We start from the raw sequence: 19817 nt of genomic DNA on the forward strand, positions 1-19817 counted from the left end.
TACAGCTAAAAGCTCGAGTTTGTCTCAGCCTTTTCACCGGCTTGTTTTTTCGTTATTTCTACCGCGAATGTATTTCTACGTACACTGTAGATTTCGTAGGGCTACTTCTGTCCTTTTGTAGATTATGGTCTGATGCATTAAGCACAGTAGCGGTTTAGTCTGACATTTTATACGCGTATCCTGCTGTAATGAAAATGATATTTTTTCAATAATCATTTAAAAACATCTGTTAAGTAGCTTACACTATTTCCATCAGATATTGCCAGGAATTCTCATGAAGTTCCTTGGCTCAACCCCATCTGGCTCTTATGTGCTAATATCCAGACCAATTGAATCTCTGCATCTACCCCTCGTTCCAGGTACTATAGCAGAACCTTGATGTTGATGTACCAAAGGCACAGCTCACATCTGTTTTAAAATTGATACAAGGCAGAGTTTGACATTTTCTGTGGCTAAAACTAAACTTTAACTCATGTAGAAAACCTGTCGCCTTGCTGTTCAAAACGAGAAACCACACAATGGAGGCTGAAATGCACGGTGATGGTTTAAACACTTTTATTGCATGATTCAAAAAGTCCTGCACAAAAAGGGTACTGTCAGTCCTGCATTAAGCATACAATCGTAGACATTGTATGATATTTACAATAAATGCATCACTAGTCCCCTTTTACAGTATTTACACAATAGTCTCTGGTTACTACAACAGCAGTTACAAAACTCCTAAACACCACAACACCTCTTTATAGTGGAGTACAGTGCTTACATTAACTAACTGGTTTAACTACATTCATCCAGCCACCATCTCCAGGCTGGATGAAGGTACAGCTACTGCCAGGCCATTGGCAGACCGGAGGGTTGGGCTCAACAGAGATAGAGAAGGCTGGGTTAAACAGAATGGAAGAGAGGGCTGGATTAAACAGAGAGAGCTCAAGTTGTGTTAAAACACAAAGACAGAGAGGAGTTAGGGTGAAAAGCATCTGTGCGTAGATGGTGAAAAGGCTAGCAAACTTCGGTACACAAAAGGACCAGTTGTTGCACTTGTGTCCCTTTAAAAAAAAAAAAAAAAAGTTTAGAACTATGAACAAAAATAAGGTGGCCTTTTGCCCTTTTTTTTACACTTCCATCAGACCAAACAGGGAAACATTCAACAGGCTTCTCTCAGTGGATGTAAAAACTCTGAACCTGACAGCAGAACCAGGACTGACCTCCTGAAGGGGTTCGCCTAAACATCAACCGTCAAACTGGACGGGATAAAACCAAAATAATAAAATGACTTCAGTGAAAGTCTTCATTCCAATAGAGGCACAGGTATTTGTTGATATTGAAAATATGAGTTCATGCCAGAGGCTAAAGATATGTCAAACCAGCAATGCTGCACCAATGGTGCCTCAAATCTTGCTTTTTTAAATAAAAAAAGGCTTTTTTAAAAAGGCTTCTGTTACAACATTTTTATTTTGCATTCTTTCTTAACTAACAGTTTGGCATAAACGAGTTATTCCTGTTTATGATACTTAATGAGAAAACTATTTCAACATAAGAACATTAAGAACAGAAATTAACCAGACCAACTATGGTTTAAACCAAAATTTTAGCAAGTTTCATCTGTGATTTGACAGAACAGAACTCCAACTCTAAAAGAAAACTTTACAAGATGACATTTTAAAAAGTCACCTGCACCTTAAGGAAGAAAAAAACAGACTATTCTTCTTACTTGATGCTGTGGAAAGACCAAATGCAACAACTGTCAGGAATCAAACTGCGTTAACTGATTACGAGACATTCTCTTCTCACTCGTCAATATTCAACATTTGCCGCTGCAGAGTTAACTGTTTAAAGCCTGTAAGTGTTTTTACAGGACCACATTGGGAGAGGCTGACGGAAAGAGGAGAGATAAAAGTCCAAAATAATATTCCACAGTAAGATCTTTGAGTAAACATCAACAATAAGGTTTTAGATTTGTGCTTTAATATCACTGTTTCTGAACAGGTTGATATCACAACTCAGTACTAGCATTAATAAAATAAAAAATAAACTACAAAAAATTAAAACAATATTCAGTACTTGTCTATAGTTAAATGTATCCTATGGCTATTAAAGGAAACACGTAATTCAAGACCAATCCATAGTGTTGTCTTCTTGTGATTAACAATAATACTTATATATATACACATATATGTATATATATAAAAAAACAAACAGATTCAATCTGTCAGCCTGGTACTAACATTATTCCCGTATTATTATAATTTTGGTCTTTCATATACCCACATATATATAATATCAAGCTCTACCATTCCAAGTCATCTACGAGGGGAGGAGAGGATAATGCTTGGTACTGTTCCACCACAGGTGTTCACTCAGTGCAGATGAGTTACCAACTAGTTACAAGCTGAGTGTAAAAGGACCTTATTGGCTATCTGAATGTAAAGGGACCTGATTGACCAGTTGAACGTAAAAGGACCTGATTGGCCTTCTGAATGTAAGAGGACCTGATTGGCCATCTGTCTCAGTGTAAAATGACCTGATTGGCTAGCTGTCTCAGTGTAAAAGCACCTGATTGGCCATCTGAATGTAAACGGACCGGATTGGCCAGCCGGCTGAGTGTAAAAGGACCAGATTGACCACCAGCATCAGAGTAAAAAAAACTATCGGCCAGTTGAGTGTAAAAGAAGCTGATTGTTTGAAAGAGCTGTAGAGCATGTTCCTGGTGAGAGGTCATGACATCATACATACAGTGCTTTCTATCTGTCACCTTGAAGAGATTTTTTTATGAGTAGGTGTCTCCCAGTCTGGGGTTAAGGGTCAGAGGTCAGGCTTCGGTTGCAAGACCAGTACCTCCTGGTGTGTTCTGGAACATTTCGGGGCCCAGGGGACAGTACGACCTGAGTCTCCTCCAGGACAGGGTGTTGGGGTAGGCTTAGGTTAGGGGTTGTCATGCTCCTGGCAGCAGAGCTGACCGGTTGGGGCCCAGGGCCGCAGCGCCCCCTCCTGGTGGTTCTTGCAGAAGGAGTTGGGACACAGCTGGCAGAAAGCCTCAGACAGCTTCCCACAAACATCACAATGGTGCCAGGGGCAGTCCCACCGACCTGTAAGAAAGACAGTTCTATTAGAACATGACCCGACACTACTAACTAACACATGACATTCTATTAGAAAATGAGCAGAACAAAACGATTAGAATATCTAACTAATATACCAGTGTAAACCAGTGAGGAAGTACCCAACTCTGAGACAAATGCAGCACAGAAGCAGCTGAGGTAGCAGAATTATTCGTGAAATCCATATCAAAATCACTCGCTTTTGGAAAAGCCAGTGAAATAGAATGGCAAACGGCAAACCAAAGTGGCAGGCAGTATTGTCCTTGTTCGTAACAAATCGGTGGACTGTAGTCGACCAAGCACAACAAGCACGCAAATCTAACAGCGTGGAGGAGAAACTGATGTGTAAATGTTTCTTCTGCTCTTAGCTTAGGAAGAGGTCAATAAGCCAATTTGAATGGGATTTGGACGATGCCGTAGGTGACCTTACCGAAGGGTCTTTTGGTGCGGTCCAGACAGGACAGGTGGTAGGCTTTGGTGCAGCTCTTCTTGTCACAGAGAACCAGCTGCCCTCCATCCCCACAGCGGAAACACTCGTCCTCAGACTTCTTCCCCTCATTGCGACTGCGCCGCTTCTTCACCTTTTTCTTGAGTTTCTTACCCTTGGGCTCTGTAGCCGGACCACCAGATGTCTGGGAGGACAAAAACAGGGTTAGCCTCATGGGGGCAGGACCACCATATGTCTGGGAGGACAAAAACAGGGTTAGCCTCATGGGGCAGGACCACCAGATGTCTGGGAGGACAAAAACAGGGTTAGCCTCATGGGGCAGGACCACCAGATGTCTGGGAGGACAAAAACAGGGTTAGCCTCATAGGGGCAGGACCACAAGATGCCTGGGATTCTGAAGTGCGCGTCTAAACATGTCAATGTCACAAGGACTTAATAACTCACCTTGGGCCGGTCACCAAGAAAACCGCTGCAGTTTGGAGCACCGCAACGACATACAGTTTTCTCATTACCAAGGCAATCCAGGTTGTAGTTGAAGGTGAGTTCTGTCCCTGGAAACCACAACACACCGTACTATTAACAACATTCTGTCCCTGGAAAGGTGTGGACCGCACCATCACACCATTCTGTCCCTGGAAAGGTGTGGACCGCACCATTACAACATTCTGTCTATGGAAAGGTGTGGACTGTACCATTACAACATTCTGGAAAGGTGCAGATGTATCTAGGCTGTGTTCTCACCTGCAGGGATGTCACAGACAGCAAACAAGCCCACCCTTGTATCTCCATTCACGGTCCATTTCTGCGTCTCACAGTTTGGTTGACAGCTATGGTTCATGAAACGTGAGTAGTTCCCTTTGGGGCCAGCATCAATGATCCGGTCCTGGAAACACAACAAGTCAGTCTGGAAATCAGGCCAGCAGTACCATTACATAGTAATTGTAATCATAGCAACATGCCTGTATGACATAGAGCTGCATTATTTGGATAAAATATTGAATTGCGTGTATTTCTTTGAAAAATATTGCAATAGAGGTTATGATTTGCGATTTTCAAACATGGGTGTAAACAGCGTAGATAATATCTCTTGAAAAATAGAGATCATAGCATACATAATGTGCTATTACACTGAATAAAAATCAAGTTAAAGTTCAGTGTTTTCTATTTTACACTCATGACTAACTTGAAAGTGTAGCCTGTGTCGAACTGCACTTATAACTGCTTATTTAAATGCAATGGCGTTTGCCATGTTAGCGTCGTTGCCATATCTGGTTCGCCCATATTAAGTTTGTTTTTAGGCACCGACATTAAAGCTGAAAAGTTTAATGACCATGCTGTTGTGTATGTAGGACAATATCTTGGGGCAACTTGCTAACAAACGCCTTCGCTAGCACTTGCAGTGTTAACTCAAACTAACGTTGAAAAACCAAGTATTTAAACAAAATTAGTCCAGGTATTTAAAGTAATATACAGAAATACCTACAGCACCCGCAAGAAAAACAATTAAGGACGTACGATGCATGCCTGTTGCCTCGAGTGAAGCACATCTCATTCACCTTGTTTTGGAGCCTCTAACACCATTCAAAAGTGGGCATCGTTAAAGGTTTTAATAGCTTTAGCTATTTGGTTGTAATATCATCACCTCCACACATTTCTGAGTACAATGCAAAACACATTTTTGCAAGATCACCTTAACTATAAAACTGCAATGGCCAGGGCTCTTAAACTTCGCTCCAAGAGGGCAAAAACACTTCTGGTTTTTGCCTCAATCTGGTAGTTAAACTTGACAAATGTTGTCTGTACATTTTGTTCTTTTTCAGACTATATTGTTAACTATATTGCCTAATACATTTCAATTATGGCTTTTATTGTGATAAAGAAAATGAGTGCTGCCAGCATAATATCCTGCTGCTAAAATAACGCTAATGAAGCCTCGAATGGCCATCACTAGTTATCGTCACCTATATTGAAAGATACTGTATCTATGTCATTCACAAATGGCTAATCAGCTGTTAAAACGACCAGTGGCAAAATAGGATTTGTTCAGGATAGACAAAAACCTACCTGGCTACAATCTTGAGTGGATACATTATGGGAAGCCGAAAATCAAACTTTAGTATATTGCGACTATTTCTGGGGGATTTTCGAATTATGTCTCAGGATTTGTTCAGGATAGGCAAACACTTTGCTGGCTACACGATTCTCTGGTCTTTTCACTTGATGAAAAAGTCAGTTATCGTCACCTATACTGATACAATAACTACTGTATCAATGTCATTCACGAATTACCAATAAGATGTAAAAACGGCCAGTGGCAAAAGCCATAAAATGCATAGATATTCATAGGTAAACTTCAAAAGAAACGTTACTCAAATGTTTACCTGATAACGAGGCAGATTGCTGGCAGCAGCCCTTTTAGGATAGTTTGTGACTTGATCTTGGTGACTTAGGAGTCCTCTTAGGTAACTCTTCCCAGATTTAGGAGCAGGTTTTAGCGCTAAAACGCTTTCTTAGACCAACACATTTAAAGTCCTAAGGTTACAACTGACACATCCATTAAAAATAATATAAAATCAGCAAGTTAGGAGCTACTTTTAAGATGCTTTGTGAATAAGGTCCCTGAAGTCTTTTGACCCTCCAGGACCAGAGTTGAATAGCCCCGGCATACTCTTTTCATGATCATTGAACATCAATTGATCGTAGTTTAAGACACAGCCAATCAATTTGTCATATAGCTAGCTAGCCAATAAACAATCTGTCATTAAGCATGCTTCATCAGACATTTGCACTCTAAAGGAACTTGACATTTTATTCAACACTATTTCTTGCTGTAATAGTCTGATCAATGGCAATCCATCATTAGCCAGCTACCAGCATTATCCACTGTACTGTGGTGGTCCATCAATCAATGGTGCCTATGTCAGCAGCAACGAACTTGATATGCAGGGTAAAGAGAAAAAGTACATTATCATATTTTAGTCAACAGCACAACCTTTCCAGCTATTGACAATGTTAGCTTGAAAAGGACTGGTAAATCAACTAACAGTAAATAAGTCATTCTGCTGACTGACCATAGTCTGTCCCTCAAAGAATGGGAAATTAACCTCAGAGTCCATTTATTTTACTACCAACATATCTAAATTAAAGGTGTGGAAAGAGTCATTAGGCTACACGGTGTGTCATTTGTGATATGAAAAGTGTGCGCAACTGTCAGGGTTGATGAACTTAAAACAATTAGCAAACCCTTGGGATTTAGATTTTTTTATTGTCTGTCAGTTGTCAATGGTTGAACCAAAGACGGACGCTTTTGGCAAGGGAGTGCCTGGCTCTTATCCACAGCGACTAACATGTCACCCCTCAATAATTCATAACCCTGCCATCATGCTCTGAGCAACATGGGAATAATGTTATTTACCATATTTAATTATTATTTTCTTTTTTAAACAATCCATTCTAAAAACAAACTGTTACTCCCAGACCATCAGACATATTGGCATGTTGGTGAGACACTAGAGTTAAATCTACAGAGACAGTGGTGTAGTTTTGTTTTCTGTAATGTCACACAGCTCTCTGCTGTAACATCCCCAAAAGCAAAACTGTTTCTTTGGCTTCAGCGGTGTTGGGACACTGACACAGTCAGACAGGTCCCTCTCAGTGCTGGAGCAGACAGACAGGTTGTGTAACGTTCAGCAAACTCAGTTTTGGTGAAGGGCATGAAAAGTGGCAGAGTTCTTTGCCGGACCAGGCTGGTTTGTTTACCTTGTCGATGGTGAGCATGTAGAAGTGAGTGATGTCATTCTCCTGGTAGTACTTGATTCTGGAGCGACACTCCTCTTCGTCGATCAGCTCTCCGATGTACTCATTAACAAACTCACCCTATCGAGACATCAACAGATTAGATCACAAACACATATTCATCAACCAGCCAGACCACGGACCTGCCTTTTAACCAATCACAATACTCTAAAGCAATAGATTCTCTACGTTTGTACAGTAAAGCAGTATAATAATGTACTGTTGTTACATTCGGTGACCTACCAGGACAGTTTGGTCTTCCATAGACTCCATGCTCCAACAGTTTCTCTCCACTCACCTTCTTAATGTCTCTCAGTGCCACCAGGCCCCAACCCTTGCCTGCGGTCTTGACAATCTTGGTCTCTGGGTAGAGTCTCTTGGTGAAGTCTTGGTTGCAGCACCGCTCTGCGCTTGGGCACACCTGGGGGTGGCACTCGTACATCAGCATCCTGTTCAGACACTCTGACTCAAAGCCGCATGGCTTCTCATCTGTGGGCCTGCAGTTACACTTGGGGATCTCCGATAGGTCGGCTGTGTAGACCTGCACCCGGCCACACGGCTTGTTGACCTGCGGAAGACACGGGAAAACATGGAGCACGTCATGAGGTATGTACACCTCCTAATTACAGACAAAGTAATTAGGAGGTCTACATACCTTGATGTATTTATACGGAGGTGGCTTGCGGTCGTTCTCCTGTGCCTCCTTGGCTTCCCGTTCCATCTTTACCTCCATGAAGCGATTCTCTGCTTCCAACAGTGCTGGAGAAACATGGCTGTTATTTTCAGGCGTTTCCCCAGTCATTTAAATTGGCATCAATTAGAATTCACCACATAACGATCAGGTGGTCAGACGACAAGACTATTACAGGGTAATCTCACCGTTCTTGAAGACTTTGCCGATGCCAGTCTTCTGGAACTTGCTGCCACGGTCTCCCTCCATGTATGGGAACACTCTTCCCTGATGCATCCAGAAGTAGTCCTTAGAACCGAAGAAGAACACGGGGAACTCTCCAATCTCGTGGCGAAGGTGCTGGATATTGGTGGGGATGTTACGGGGGTGCTGGATCTCCGCAGGCCACCATCTAAACCAATCAGGGGAGAGAGGGGTCAGAGGTCTAGGACTGATACGCTACATGACCTGGCAGTTATACATAGAAAGACAAATATTAAAGGGCAACGCCGCCCTCTTCTAATATGTTGGTTGTCGTGCCTATGGACTTAGTGATGGATATCAAAGCACTGTTAGGTATTATAGCCTGACTGCGGGCTAATGACAAAACTGACAAAATCTGAGTTCATTTAATGATAAGATGGCAACAGGGTTTTCTATTAAATATTAGCCTACTTCAGCAATGCTAAAGTCGTGTCACCAACGTCGTCTTAATTCGTCTGTTTATAAAATACCCCACGTTCCAGAATTAACAGCAAACTGAGATACTGCCCCCAAAACAAAATTGCAATTGGAAAAAAAAAAAAGTTTTTAAACCAGCGTTGAGCTTTTTCATGTGGTGTTGTACGTCGACAGTCACCTGTAGTTGCCCAGTTTAACCCAGAGTACGTCGACAGTCACCTGTAGTTGCCCAGTTTAACCCAGAGTACGTCGACAGTCACCTGTAGTTGCCCAGTTTAACCCAGAGTACGTCGACAGTCACCTGTAGTTGCCCAGTTTAACCCAGATTACGTCGACAGTCACCTGTAGTTGCCCAGTTTAACCCAGATTACGTCGACAGTCACCTGTAGTTGCCCAGTTTAACCCAGATTACATCAACAGTCACCTGTAGTTGCCCAGTTTAACCCAGAGTACGTCGACAGTCAACTGTAGTTGCCCAGTTTAACCCAGATTACGTCAACAGTCACCTGTAGTTGCCCAGTTTTACCCAGATTATGTTGACACTGACCTGTAGTTGCCCAGTTTTACCCAGATGATGTCTTTGTATTTAGGTTTCTTCCCGGCTCTGCAGTCATTACAGAACCAGCTCCCATCTGGCATGGCAATGTTCAAACAGTCTGGATGGAACGCTGCTGGACAGGACTCACAGCACAAGAGCTGGCCCCCTACACACACACAAACCCAAAGTTAAATTACGCCCTTACGTGGTCGTGCCTGTAATGTGTGATTGAACCCGTATGGGTTGGACCCCTAGACAAGACTACCCGACCAACCTGTATGTAGCACACACTGCCCCATGATTTCACATTATATTTGTAAATGTACAAACTCCTGGGTATTTCGTACAGTACATGCACTGTGGCACTAAACAGTTTTTCCGCAAAAAATGTCCCTTGTACATTACAGTGGAGGGATGGATAATATAGTGTGGTTGGAATTATAAACACAATCCTTTTCCAAAAGCTAATGAGGACATGCAAATAACAATAACATCAAAATAGGATTGAAAAAATATATTAGATGTTCTCTACATTAACCTAAGCTCTAACCATTTCTCAGTGTGCTCCACCTTATAATATTCTATAACTCATGTGTTATTTAAACAGTTATTTGGTTTTGTTTATATTTTCCCCACAGTTTCTCCCTTTGAAAATGACAACAAAACACGCATGGTGGTAAACTGCGCTCAGCTTGGGGGGGTAAATCTGGTTTTTCATATGTATTTATTTTTAAATCCGTGGTGGCCCAATGACATTTTAGCATTGGCGGGCCGCTGCTGTTACTACAATAAGAGGGAAAAACGGCATTTGTGCTCGTGCCCGTACGGATACCTTTGGAACATACAAAGCACCAGCTGACGTTGACGTGTGCATGGTGGCTGTACCCCTTCTTGGCAGTGAAGTGGTGCGTACAGATGATGGTGGTGGGGGTCAACATTTCACTCCCGGCAGCGACACACATCTCTCCCGTATGATAGGCAACCGGACAGCGCAAGCAGCGCATCATTTTGCCTGCAACATAACAGGAAACCAACCAACCGTACAGTTATTTCTCTTCATTTTTTATATCATTATTATTTTTGTCACACACACCAGTTTGTACAGCTACCCTCATGGGGACCAGAAAATAGAAATTGCATGCTCCCTTGCCCTAAACTTAACCCTAACCCTAACCCTACCATAATCTAACCCTAAACCTAACCCTAACCTCAATAAAGTAACATTTATGCTTAACCTTAACCCTAAACTTAACCAACAACGCCTGGACCTTAAAGAAACCCCCATTCTAACTATAAAATCTATTGTAAGTTTGACCCTAAACCGGAAATTGACTTTTGCTTCACGGGGACCGGCAAAAGGTCCCAATGAGGTCAATTTTTTCTGGTTTTACTATACTCATTGGGACATTTGGTCCCCATTCGTTCAGTAAGACCTAACACACACCCACACACCCACACACCCACACCAGTTAAAGACCCAAAATATCCATTGTAACTCCTAAAAGAAGAATGGGCACAAGGCAGCGGCATGGAGAACAGGACCAACTTTAAAAATCAACCTAGACTACCCGACCAACCTTAAAAAAAAAATCAACCTAGACTACCCGACCAACCTTAAAAATCAACCTAGACTACCCGACCAACCTTAAAAAAAAATCAACCTAGACTACCCGACCAACCTTAAAAAAAAATCAACCTAGACTACCCGACCAGCCTTAAAAATCAACCTAGACTACCCGACCAGCCTTAAAAATCAACCTAGACTACCCGACCAGCCTTAAAAATCAACCTAGACTACCCGACCAGCCTTAAAAATCTACCTAGACTACCCGACCAGCCTTAAAAATCTACCTAGACTACCCGACCAGCCTTAAAAATCTACCTAGACTACCCGACCAGCCTTAAAAATCTACCTAGACTACCTGACCAACCTTAAAAATTAAACTAGACCACCGAACCAACCAAGATTCCTCCCAGATGCATTCTGAAATGTACATTCCTTCAGAACATAACAGAAATAAGTTGAGACAATGGTGGGGTGAGTCCTCACCCTTGCTGGCCTTGGGATTGGAGCGGCAGCTGTAATGGCAGCTGAGGCAGGTGTGCAGTGGACAGCGGAAGCCCTTGTTGTCGAAGACGGTGAGCGGGTTGGGGCGGAGGCAGGCGTCATGGTAGAACTTCCCACAATGCTGCACACCGCAGCGACGCATCTCCCCCTCCGAACCCTTACAGCTGAAACATGGGTGGACCCCTAGACAAGACAGAGGGGAAACTCTACAGGGTTAACACCGAACCCTGGACTCCAACCAGTAACTAGAACTCCAAACCTGTGCTAGCGGAAGGCTAACTCCTCTCCGCCTCACCTGAAGTGCAGTCTGGGCATAGCAGTTTGCCCGGCAGCTTGAGGTCTTGGCCTACACAGGAGAGGTGGAAGGATCCACAGCACTGTCCCTCACATGGCAACACGTCCTCTCCAGCCTTCTCACACACCTACAATGCGCGTACACGCACACAATTAACATACAACAGCAAAGACTCGCGCAGTAACTCACAATATTGAAAAATCGCCCCAACGCGGACCCACCTGACAGACGGACTCCTTCTTGGAGCCTCCGTTGGCCTTCTTGGCCCCGCTGGTCTCATCGATGCTGTCACTGGGCGACTCAGGACGCTCTTCACTGCCGGAGCCTTCTGGCTCTGGACTGGCTGTGGCTCGCTTCCTCTTCTTAGTCTGTGAGGATGCAGAATCCTGCCGCGTCTTCCTGATTCGCTTGGGCTTCGATGGCTCCTTGTCCTCCAGCGATTTAGAGCTAGCGAAACCCCTCTTCCGGACATCAGTCTCCGGTTTCTTTCTGATTCTATTCTTGGTGGGGGCCGAGGAGCCTGCTGCCACCACCTGAGGTTAGTCAGGAAAGAAACATTCCTAATTATGATCCCAGGGACATCTGAAGGCAACATACTGGACACACCAGAATATCTTAACAACTCACCTGAGGTTTGTCACCAACTCTACGTCTCTTCTTAGGCTGTTGGTCTTTCTCCTCCTCATTCTCCTCCAGAGCACGCTTACCAGACTGTTTACTTGGCTGCTTTTTGCTAGGCTGCTTCTTCTGAGGACCCTTCTTCCCTGGAAACAAATGAAGGGGCAGAATATGAACTACATGAGGACCACAGATGAGAGCAATTATTCACCTGATAAGTAGAGGCCCTGCAACGCTAACTGGCAGGGCTGCTGTAACAACGATGCACAAACCTCCAGGTTTTGTCTTTAGTGGTTCTTTACGGGTACAGGTCTTGGTTTTGGGAACTTTCTTAGCTGTGGGAGGGAAACGGATGAGTAAAACCCTGCCTGCAGCTTTGAACAGACATCCAGTAGATACAACCCTAACTTACCTATCAAAGACGGTGCAGTTAAAATGATTTTTGGGTGGCTGGCAGTCAGGACATCCACTTTGGATTTCTTCCACCTGGACTTGGTGAGTAGTTGAGTCTGTTTGGACTTCTGTTTCAGCTTCCGAGGTTCAAGTTGTTCAGTCTCTGAGGCGGGGTAGCGAACATCCTACAAGCAATAACAACAACTACTTCACATGACAATGAAGATCACCAAAACCACCAACATCTTCATTGCAAAAGTGGGAATTTCCATACTTTTTAAAATACTTTTTTGTATAAGACCTGGTGGAAAAAGCGATTGCATAGAAATATTTAAAATAGTTTCCTAATGCCCATAGAAACTGCAGATATCAACTGCAAAAAGAGGCTTGGATAAAGTGTAAATTAACAAGTTAGTTTTCAGTAATATTAAAAAGACAGTGAATTATTAGACAAAAGGATGATTTATAAATAAATTTATCATAAAATAGTTTGTAAACATGAACTTCAGTAAGCAGCAGTATGCTGTACCTGAGAAGGGGTTGGTCCTTTATGGGAGACCAGGGCGTTTGTTTTTTTAGTCGTTTTCCTTTTCAGTATTGAGGCAGTCAGCTTCTGTTTTCCTTGTTTTTCTGACCCTCCTGTCGTCCTGGAGCCCCCTCGCTGTCTCTTCTCCAGTGAAGTGCTGATGTCTTTGGGTGTGGCCTGCACCGGTGAGCTGGGCAGCACGGGGCTGAGTCTGGATGATTCCTGCCCCTGTGACCGGGCTTGGGTCTGCTCTGGTCCTGAATTAGCCAGCAAATGGGGGTTGAGGTGTGGACCGTCAGCACTGTAGGTAAAGGTGTACTTGGCTAATCGGTCCTCCAGGGCCAGACTGGCAGCCTCCTTGGCCTGAGTAATGCCCACCACCCACTGGGCATGGAGCTTCTTGGGCACGGAGGGAGATGTACTCTGTGGACAGCAGGGCAACAGAACTCAGGGGACAGTAGACATTAATTAGAAGGCCTTCACAGTGGCTTCACTTTCTTGACATGTTGTGGTATAGACTTAATTTAAAAATGATTAAATGTTTACCAAGAATGGACACAGTTACACAATACCATGCATATTTACCCTCAGAAAAGTGAAACACTTGCCCATTACGACCACCTGAGATTATTTAACTGCTGCTTTCGCTTCAACTCATTGTCAGGCTTATTTGTGTGGTTTATTAAAACTTTGTAACAAGGAAAACAATATAGATGAATGTCTCAGTTACAACAGAACAAAAAAGTGTTGCAGGCAGAGCCTAGTTGCCTAGCTACCATATTGATACTGCGTAATAGCGGAGCAGAAAACACTGCAATATCCCACAATGACAAAGAAAAAACTAAATAAAACTGAAATCAGTACTTCGTAGAAATGCCTCTGGGGATCACAGCCTACAGTCTTCGAGTACGTTTTCACCTGCTCCACACACCTAGAATTGGTGCGGTCTCTCACATTTTTCCTAAGAGATCCCAACCAGTTCTGTCAGATTGGATGGAGAGCGTTGGTGAACTGTTATCTTCCTATCACCCAACAGATGTTCAAAGAGATTCAAGACCAGGCTTTGTTTGGACAACTCAAGGACATTCACAGACCCGCCTTAAAGCAAATCCAGCTTTATCTTGGCTTTAGGTTGTCAAGTGATTAATCTTCACCCCAGTCTTGTACGCTCTGGATCAAATGTTCAAAAGGACCTCTCTGTATTTTGCTCCATTTGTCTTTCACTCAACCTTGACCAGTCTCTCCTAGCATAGCATGACGCTCCAACCACCATGTTTCACAATAGAGATATTATTAGGGCTAAAAGTTCAACTCTGGTCTAATCAGACCAGATCCTTTTCCTCATGCTTTCAGATCTCTTGAAGTGCCATTTGGCAAAATCCTGGTGGCATATCAAATTCCTTTCCTCAACAGTGGCTTCTGTCTGGCCAGACAGATGGAGTGTTGCAGTGAGGGGGATCCTTCGGGCAGGAACACCTGCAGAAATCTGGCACACTTATAAAAATGTTTTGTTGCCTTGTCATTGAAGTAGTGTAGATTGGAAAAAATTATCTGTAAGTAATCTGAAATAATATGAATACTTTCTGAAGCCATGGCAGGCTACTTTCTAATTGGTCACTAAAGAGGGGTTATTTTGTTTGTAGCGTAGGTACTCGTTTATTTGATGTCTATATTTTATCTTCTTGATTGGTCACATTATTTCCATTCCGTTCACATGTAATTGTTTCTACTTTAACACTGAGAGGGTCTGAACAACAAGACGCTTCATGGTTTTAATTGACTATTGTTAACAGCTACACAAAGGCTTGACATATGGGCCACGCGCACACAGAGAGATAGGGGGAATTCCTGTGCTCTTTCAGAAAGTGGTTGGAAAATATGAATCAAAGATTTATTTCGTCAAGTTCAATGCATTTAAGGACCTAATACAATTTGAAAAATAAAGAAATTAATGTTTTCTGCACAGTGGTTATTATGGTTACTATACCTTCTTGACTACAACCCGGGAGGACGGCTGTTTGTTGCCGTAGCAGAGCTCAACATACTGTTCTTCACCACTGAACAACACCACATTCTTCTCAGAAATGTAGCCCCGCTCCGGCGTGCCTCCAAAATACTGGACATGGTACATGATGCCAGTCGATTGGCTGTTAATGGCTGAGAACAAGGAGATGAAACAAGTCAGAACCCCAGAACAATATTATAGTGTCTCATGACTCCCTTAAATAAAAACACTGACCATTGTTTGGCCCTTCTAGATGTCAGTGACTCCCAGCCAACTAAAGCATATAACAGACGGTGATAAAGCAAGGCCAAATGATAGATTGCGGACAGATATTTGAGCACAGAAGCTGAGGCATGCATTTATAGTAGTTCACCATAATCTGGTGGTGACATAAACGTTGCTGGCACAGTATCTATTCAATGACTTGACAGACATGTTTTCTTTCTTATAAAATAAACCAATTTTAATCTTTAGCTTTGGGTTAATAAGTTTACGGTCAACCAAAGCTAAGTTCAGTGACCTAGGAAATGGCTTTTTTTACACCTGAAGATCGCATGTTTGATTACCAATACCTTGCATACAGAACAATTGAATCAAGTGCCTAACTGGTGTAATTCTCTCTTTCCAAGTGGGTACATTACTTCTTTATCAATACGTTCCTGCCCTCAAACCACCTACTTGGAAAACTTGCTTCCCATGACTGAACCCTGTTGCCCAGTCCTGGTATGCAGGCTGTGTGTCGACATACCTCTGAGTTTCAAGTGAGTGTGGAGTTCGGGGTCAGTAGTGATTAAGCACGGCCACCATGGATACCCTGACACCTTGGTCCAGACCACGTCCCCCATGGAAAACACTCCCTGGACCTCCTTCTGCACCTCCTTCTCCAGACCTTGCTCCTCCTTGACTACAAGTTGAGTGACCTGCGGGGAGAACAACAACATGCAGTCAGAAACCTCATTAAATAAGACATTTTTAACAAAGTTCCTGGATAGTAAGAATAAGCCAGTTTTCTTCCATTTTAGTTTTAAACTTTCTACCATAGCTGTTGTTCTATTGTCTAGCCTACAGAAGAATGTCATGTGCTTTGAACAAAATAAATACTAGTCGTACGCAGCCATACTGTCACGCCTCCTTTTGAGGTCTGGATAACTTTTTCTTGAAGTCAGAGCAGTTTTAGGTGTACAGGATTCCAGTGGTCACACCTACCTTTCTTCTCTCACCTATTTTGTGATACCCAATTTGCTATTTCGGATGAGTCAGACAGCAAGACATTTGTATTCTGATGCACATATTGCCTATTTGGTGCAAAATTGCTAGGGACATTGCTGGCAAGCAATCTGCAGCACACACTTCCATAATTACAGGACAATGGTTGGGTTCAGGAACTAATTTTAACAACCGCAAGACAGTTCAATTTTGTCATTGGCAATGCTTTTCCTTTAGTAAGCATTGTTTCGATTGCATTTAAAAATGTTGTGCATTGTCTGCTTGAGGTCCGGAATTTAGTGATGATTAATGGTTATTTTTAGAGGCGATATCTTTAAAACAGCCAACTAAATTGAAACCCAGGGAAAAGGTATCCTGCTAAGAATACGTAGTTAAATGTAGGCTAGATAAATATTCAACCTGTAGGTCAAAGCCTAGGTGATAGCCTATGCAATTACAGGACGCATAGCCCGGATGCAAACTTTATAGAGACATTTGATTTCTGTTTTAAAGAATCTAAGCCAAAATCTGAACATAGAATTCCCATTTTAATAGCCTGAACTCCAACATGCCCGTGAACCCTTGAAGCATTTATTTTACGCTGGTTATCAAATACACTTCACGCCACTAGCCAAAAGCACACACACTGTTTCATAGCAACAACTCCCAGCAGACTCGGGACAGTCAATGTCAGGATGCATCTCCCAAAGTACCCTGTACCTCACTTGAGCTTACAGATGCCCAAGCCAAGAAGCCACTAGAGCATGATGAGGCAAGGCAACCATATTCAATTACTAGCCCCCCCAAAACCCAAGAAAAGGCATTGAATGGGTATGACGTGTTGTGAGGCATCAATGATCTAAACCAGCTTCCACTTGTTATTTAGCCATAGGGTTAATGTTTAGAGACAGCAGGATTTCAACGCAGCTAGGCAACATTAGAATCTCCTCTACCTGTTGGGGAGTAGCAGCCACCTCGGCCGGCTGACTAACAGATGACACCTCTGAAGGATGAACAGGGCTTGAGCCAAATATGTTTTGGAGCGGAGGTTTGGGGAGGATGGGTCTTCTCTTCCGACCCTCCTTGTTCGCCGGAGTCAAAAGTCCCTCTGTGGCCATGGGCAGGTGGGGTCCCTCTCCACAGCACGGCTCGCAGCAAAGCGGCTTTCCCTTGGCCACCACCTTGGTGATTTGTAATTTAATCTCAGGAGAGGTAGCTTTCCTCTGGGAAGCGGGGTGGGCATCGGCACCCTTCAGGATGGGGGGCTCAGGGTGTGGGGGGCACAGCTTGGGCAGTTTGTCCTGGTCCCCATTGAGCATGCGAGACGTAAGGTCCTTCAGCCTCTCGTGGCTGTGGATATTGTGGTTGTGACCATGTGTGGCCATCTTGTTTAGAACGCTGTCCTGAAGTGTCACGGCCAGGTGGGCGGCGGCCTTGTCCATCAAGAGGACCGGGTCTGCCCCAAGATCCGCCCCACCCCGAACCTTCCTCGCTACCAGTGACTCTGCTGGCTGCTTCATGCTGACAGGGTTCAGTGGCTCAGGCATGGAGGGCAGAGACCTTCCCTTATTGGCACTTTCCACTCCAGACCGTCCCTTACTCTCCATCCTATCCAGCTGCACCCTCACTCCGCTACAGAACGAGGAGAGAGATAGAAATTATGAATAAGCCCAATGTATAAACACATCTAGTTTGAAAGTCAGATTAACTAGGCATCTGTCTAAATATTAAATTTAAAGGCATGTTATCATTGCAATTAAAGTGAGAAAAATATTTTATACACCAATTATTACAATAAATACATGCACCATTCAATATTTTTTAAATTGCAACTTCCATTGCAGCTATGCATATTTTAGTGGATATCATTACACTGAGATGGAATACAGACAGGAATTACTGTAATCCAACAAAGCCTCCAGTACTGTATAACGACCATGCCAAATAGATTTGATCCAAGCTCAATCAACAGGTGAAAGATATCAATATTTGCACCTGCAATTTTCTTTAACAAAGCTTGTGGAGTTGGGGCGATGCACCAGGCACAAATAAGTATTAAATATATTTTTTAAATGTAACGTTCGATAAACAAACTATGAACAATCCGCTAATATACACTGCTTCACACACTAAAGTGTATACTAATATGAGATGGCAACAGCACAGCAAAGCAAACCACATTCAGCCGCGTCGTTATTTCACTAAGATGGCTCCCCATTCAATCTGAAAAGTGTAAATTAGTAGCCAGTTACCTCGATACATTTTGTTGCAAGACATATTCTGCAAATTATCAACCAGTCAAAACCTATCTGATGAGGACGAAGTAGTCAGTCACCCGACGTGAAATGTAAAACGTCTCACCAACTAGCAACATTTTCGATTTGCTTGCTGATGCTACGGCACTGTCCCAAATAATGAATGAATGGCCAGAGCAGGCAAGAACCAGTTAGCGAGCTAGCTAACCACATGCAGTGAATGGCCAATACGTAGCGTAGGGTTTACTTTGACGCAAACAGCATACAGTAATCGACCGGGAAAAGCCGCGGAAACTTGAGACAGCCTATCTACAGCGTTGACTTAACCAATAGCCAAATTTAGAAATTGCAAAGCACTCCATAAACCCAACAGTCTAACTCTTTAACAGAATCTGGTGACATAGATCATAATTTTAGAAACTGCCGGCGCTAAAAATAACTAGCTAACTGGTAATAGATGTATGGCTATTGGCTAAGCCTCAGGTTACTTGCAGTTAGCGTATTAACGTTAGCAAAAATTGGCGTCAACTAAAACATAATACGAATACAGGATGAAAATGTTGTTAATTTGCTTCATATCATGAATGAATCCGCAAATTATTACAGTAGACCAACACTCAATGACAAGCCCTGAGTTAACTAGCTAACGGCCAGTCACCATTCAAAGTTAGCTAGCTAGTGACGTGCAACGTCCAACTTGCCTGATCCACTTAGCTACAGCTAGCTCTTAGCTAGCAACAATCCTAGGAGATACCTAGCCAGCTAAGTCATTTGCTGTTAGAAGAGACGTTATCATCTTTGTTACAAGTTTATTGTAAGATCACACCCCCCCTCTCCTCCCATAATTAAAGTAGCGTCTTGTAATTACCTGTTAAATTTCTCGAATAGTTATCAAATTGGAAAATAGTCTGAATCATCTTGAAAACATTCAACTTGAATGAAGGCTTGCGGGAAACTATACTCCCAATCAGCGCGAAAAATACTCACTTCCGATTGGTTGAGAGCAAGGATGAGTTTAACCGGCCCTTTCAAAAATCAACCGTATGCCCTTGAATCCCCTGCAAATTATCTTAAAAATTATTTGGACATGTCAATATAACTATAAAAACAATTTTCTGTGGGACACAAATTTGACTAGTTTATGTTATTATATTTAAAATCGAATTGTTATAGTCCAAAATCAGGGGTCGATCGATAACACCGATGACGTCACACCAGAAA

The 19817-nt window shown here is 43.0% G+C and overlaps 1 protein-coding gene across 4 annotated transcripts; it reads right to left on the reverse strand.

The window, feature by feature from the left end:
• Window positions 1-538: 538 nt before the first annotated feature.
• Window positions 539-19579, reverse strand: nsd2 (nuclear receptor binding SET domain protein 2). Of its 4 annotated transcripts, none has more exons than XM_010879326.4 (21): window positions 19465-19579; window positions 17295-17973; window positions 15884-16055; window positions 15118-15287; window positions 13134-13553; window positions 12624-12789; window positions 12484-12546; window positions 12221-12357; window positions 11815-12126; window positions 11594-11720; window positions 11281-11481; window positions 10063-10242; window positions 9240-9396; window positions 8221-8423; window positions 7997-8100; window positions 7640-7909; window positions 7306-7422; window positions 4288-4429; window positions 3991-4097; window positions 3529-3730; window positions 539-3086 (listed from the first exon to the last, which is right to left on the reverse strand). In XM_010879326.4, the coding sequence occupies exons 2-21, from the start codon at window positions 17946-17948 to the stop codon at window positions 2923-2925; spliced, it is 4068 nt and encodes a 1355-aa protein (XP_010877628.2). In that variant the 5' UTR covers window positions 17949-17973; window positions 19465-19579; the 3' UTR covers window positions 539-2922. The 4 variants fall into 4 exon arrangements, with proteins under 4 accessions (XP_010877628.2, XP_010877629.2, XP_010877630.2 ...); XM_010879327.3 differs by lacking the exon at window positions 19465-19579 and adding an exon at window positions 19298-19391; XM_010879328.5 differs by lacking the exon at window positions 19465-19579 and adding an exon at window positions 18594-18679.
• Window positions 19580-19817: the final 238 nt, after the last annotated feature.

The sequence above is a fragment of the Esox lucius genome, chromosome 15 (assembly GCF_011004845.1).
Source record: "Esox lucius isolate fEsoLuc1 chromosome 15, fEsoLuc1.pri, whole genome shotgun sequence".
NCBI classification, from domain to species: Eukaryota; Metazoa; Chordata; class Actinopteri; order Esociformes; family Esocidae; genus Esox; species Esox lucius.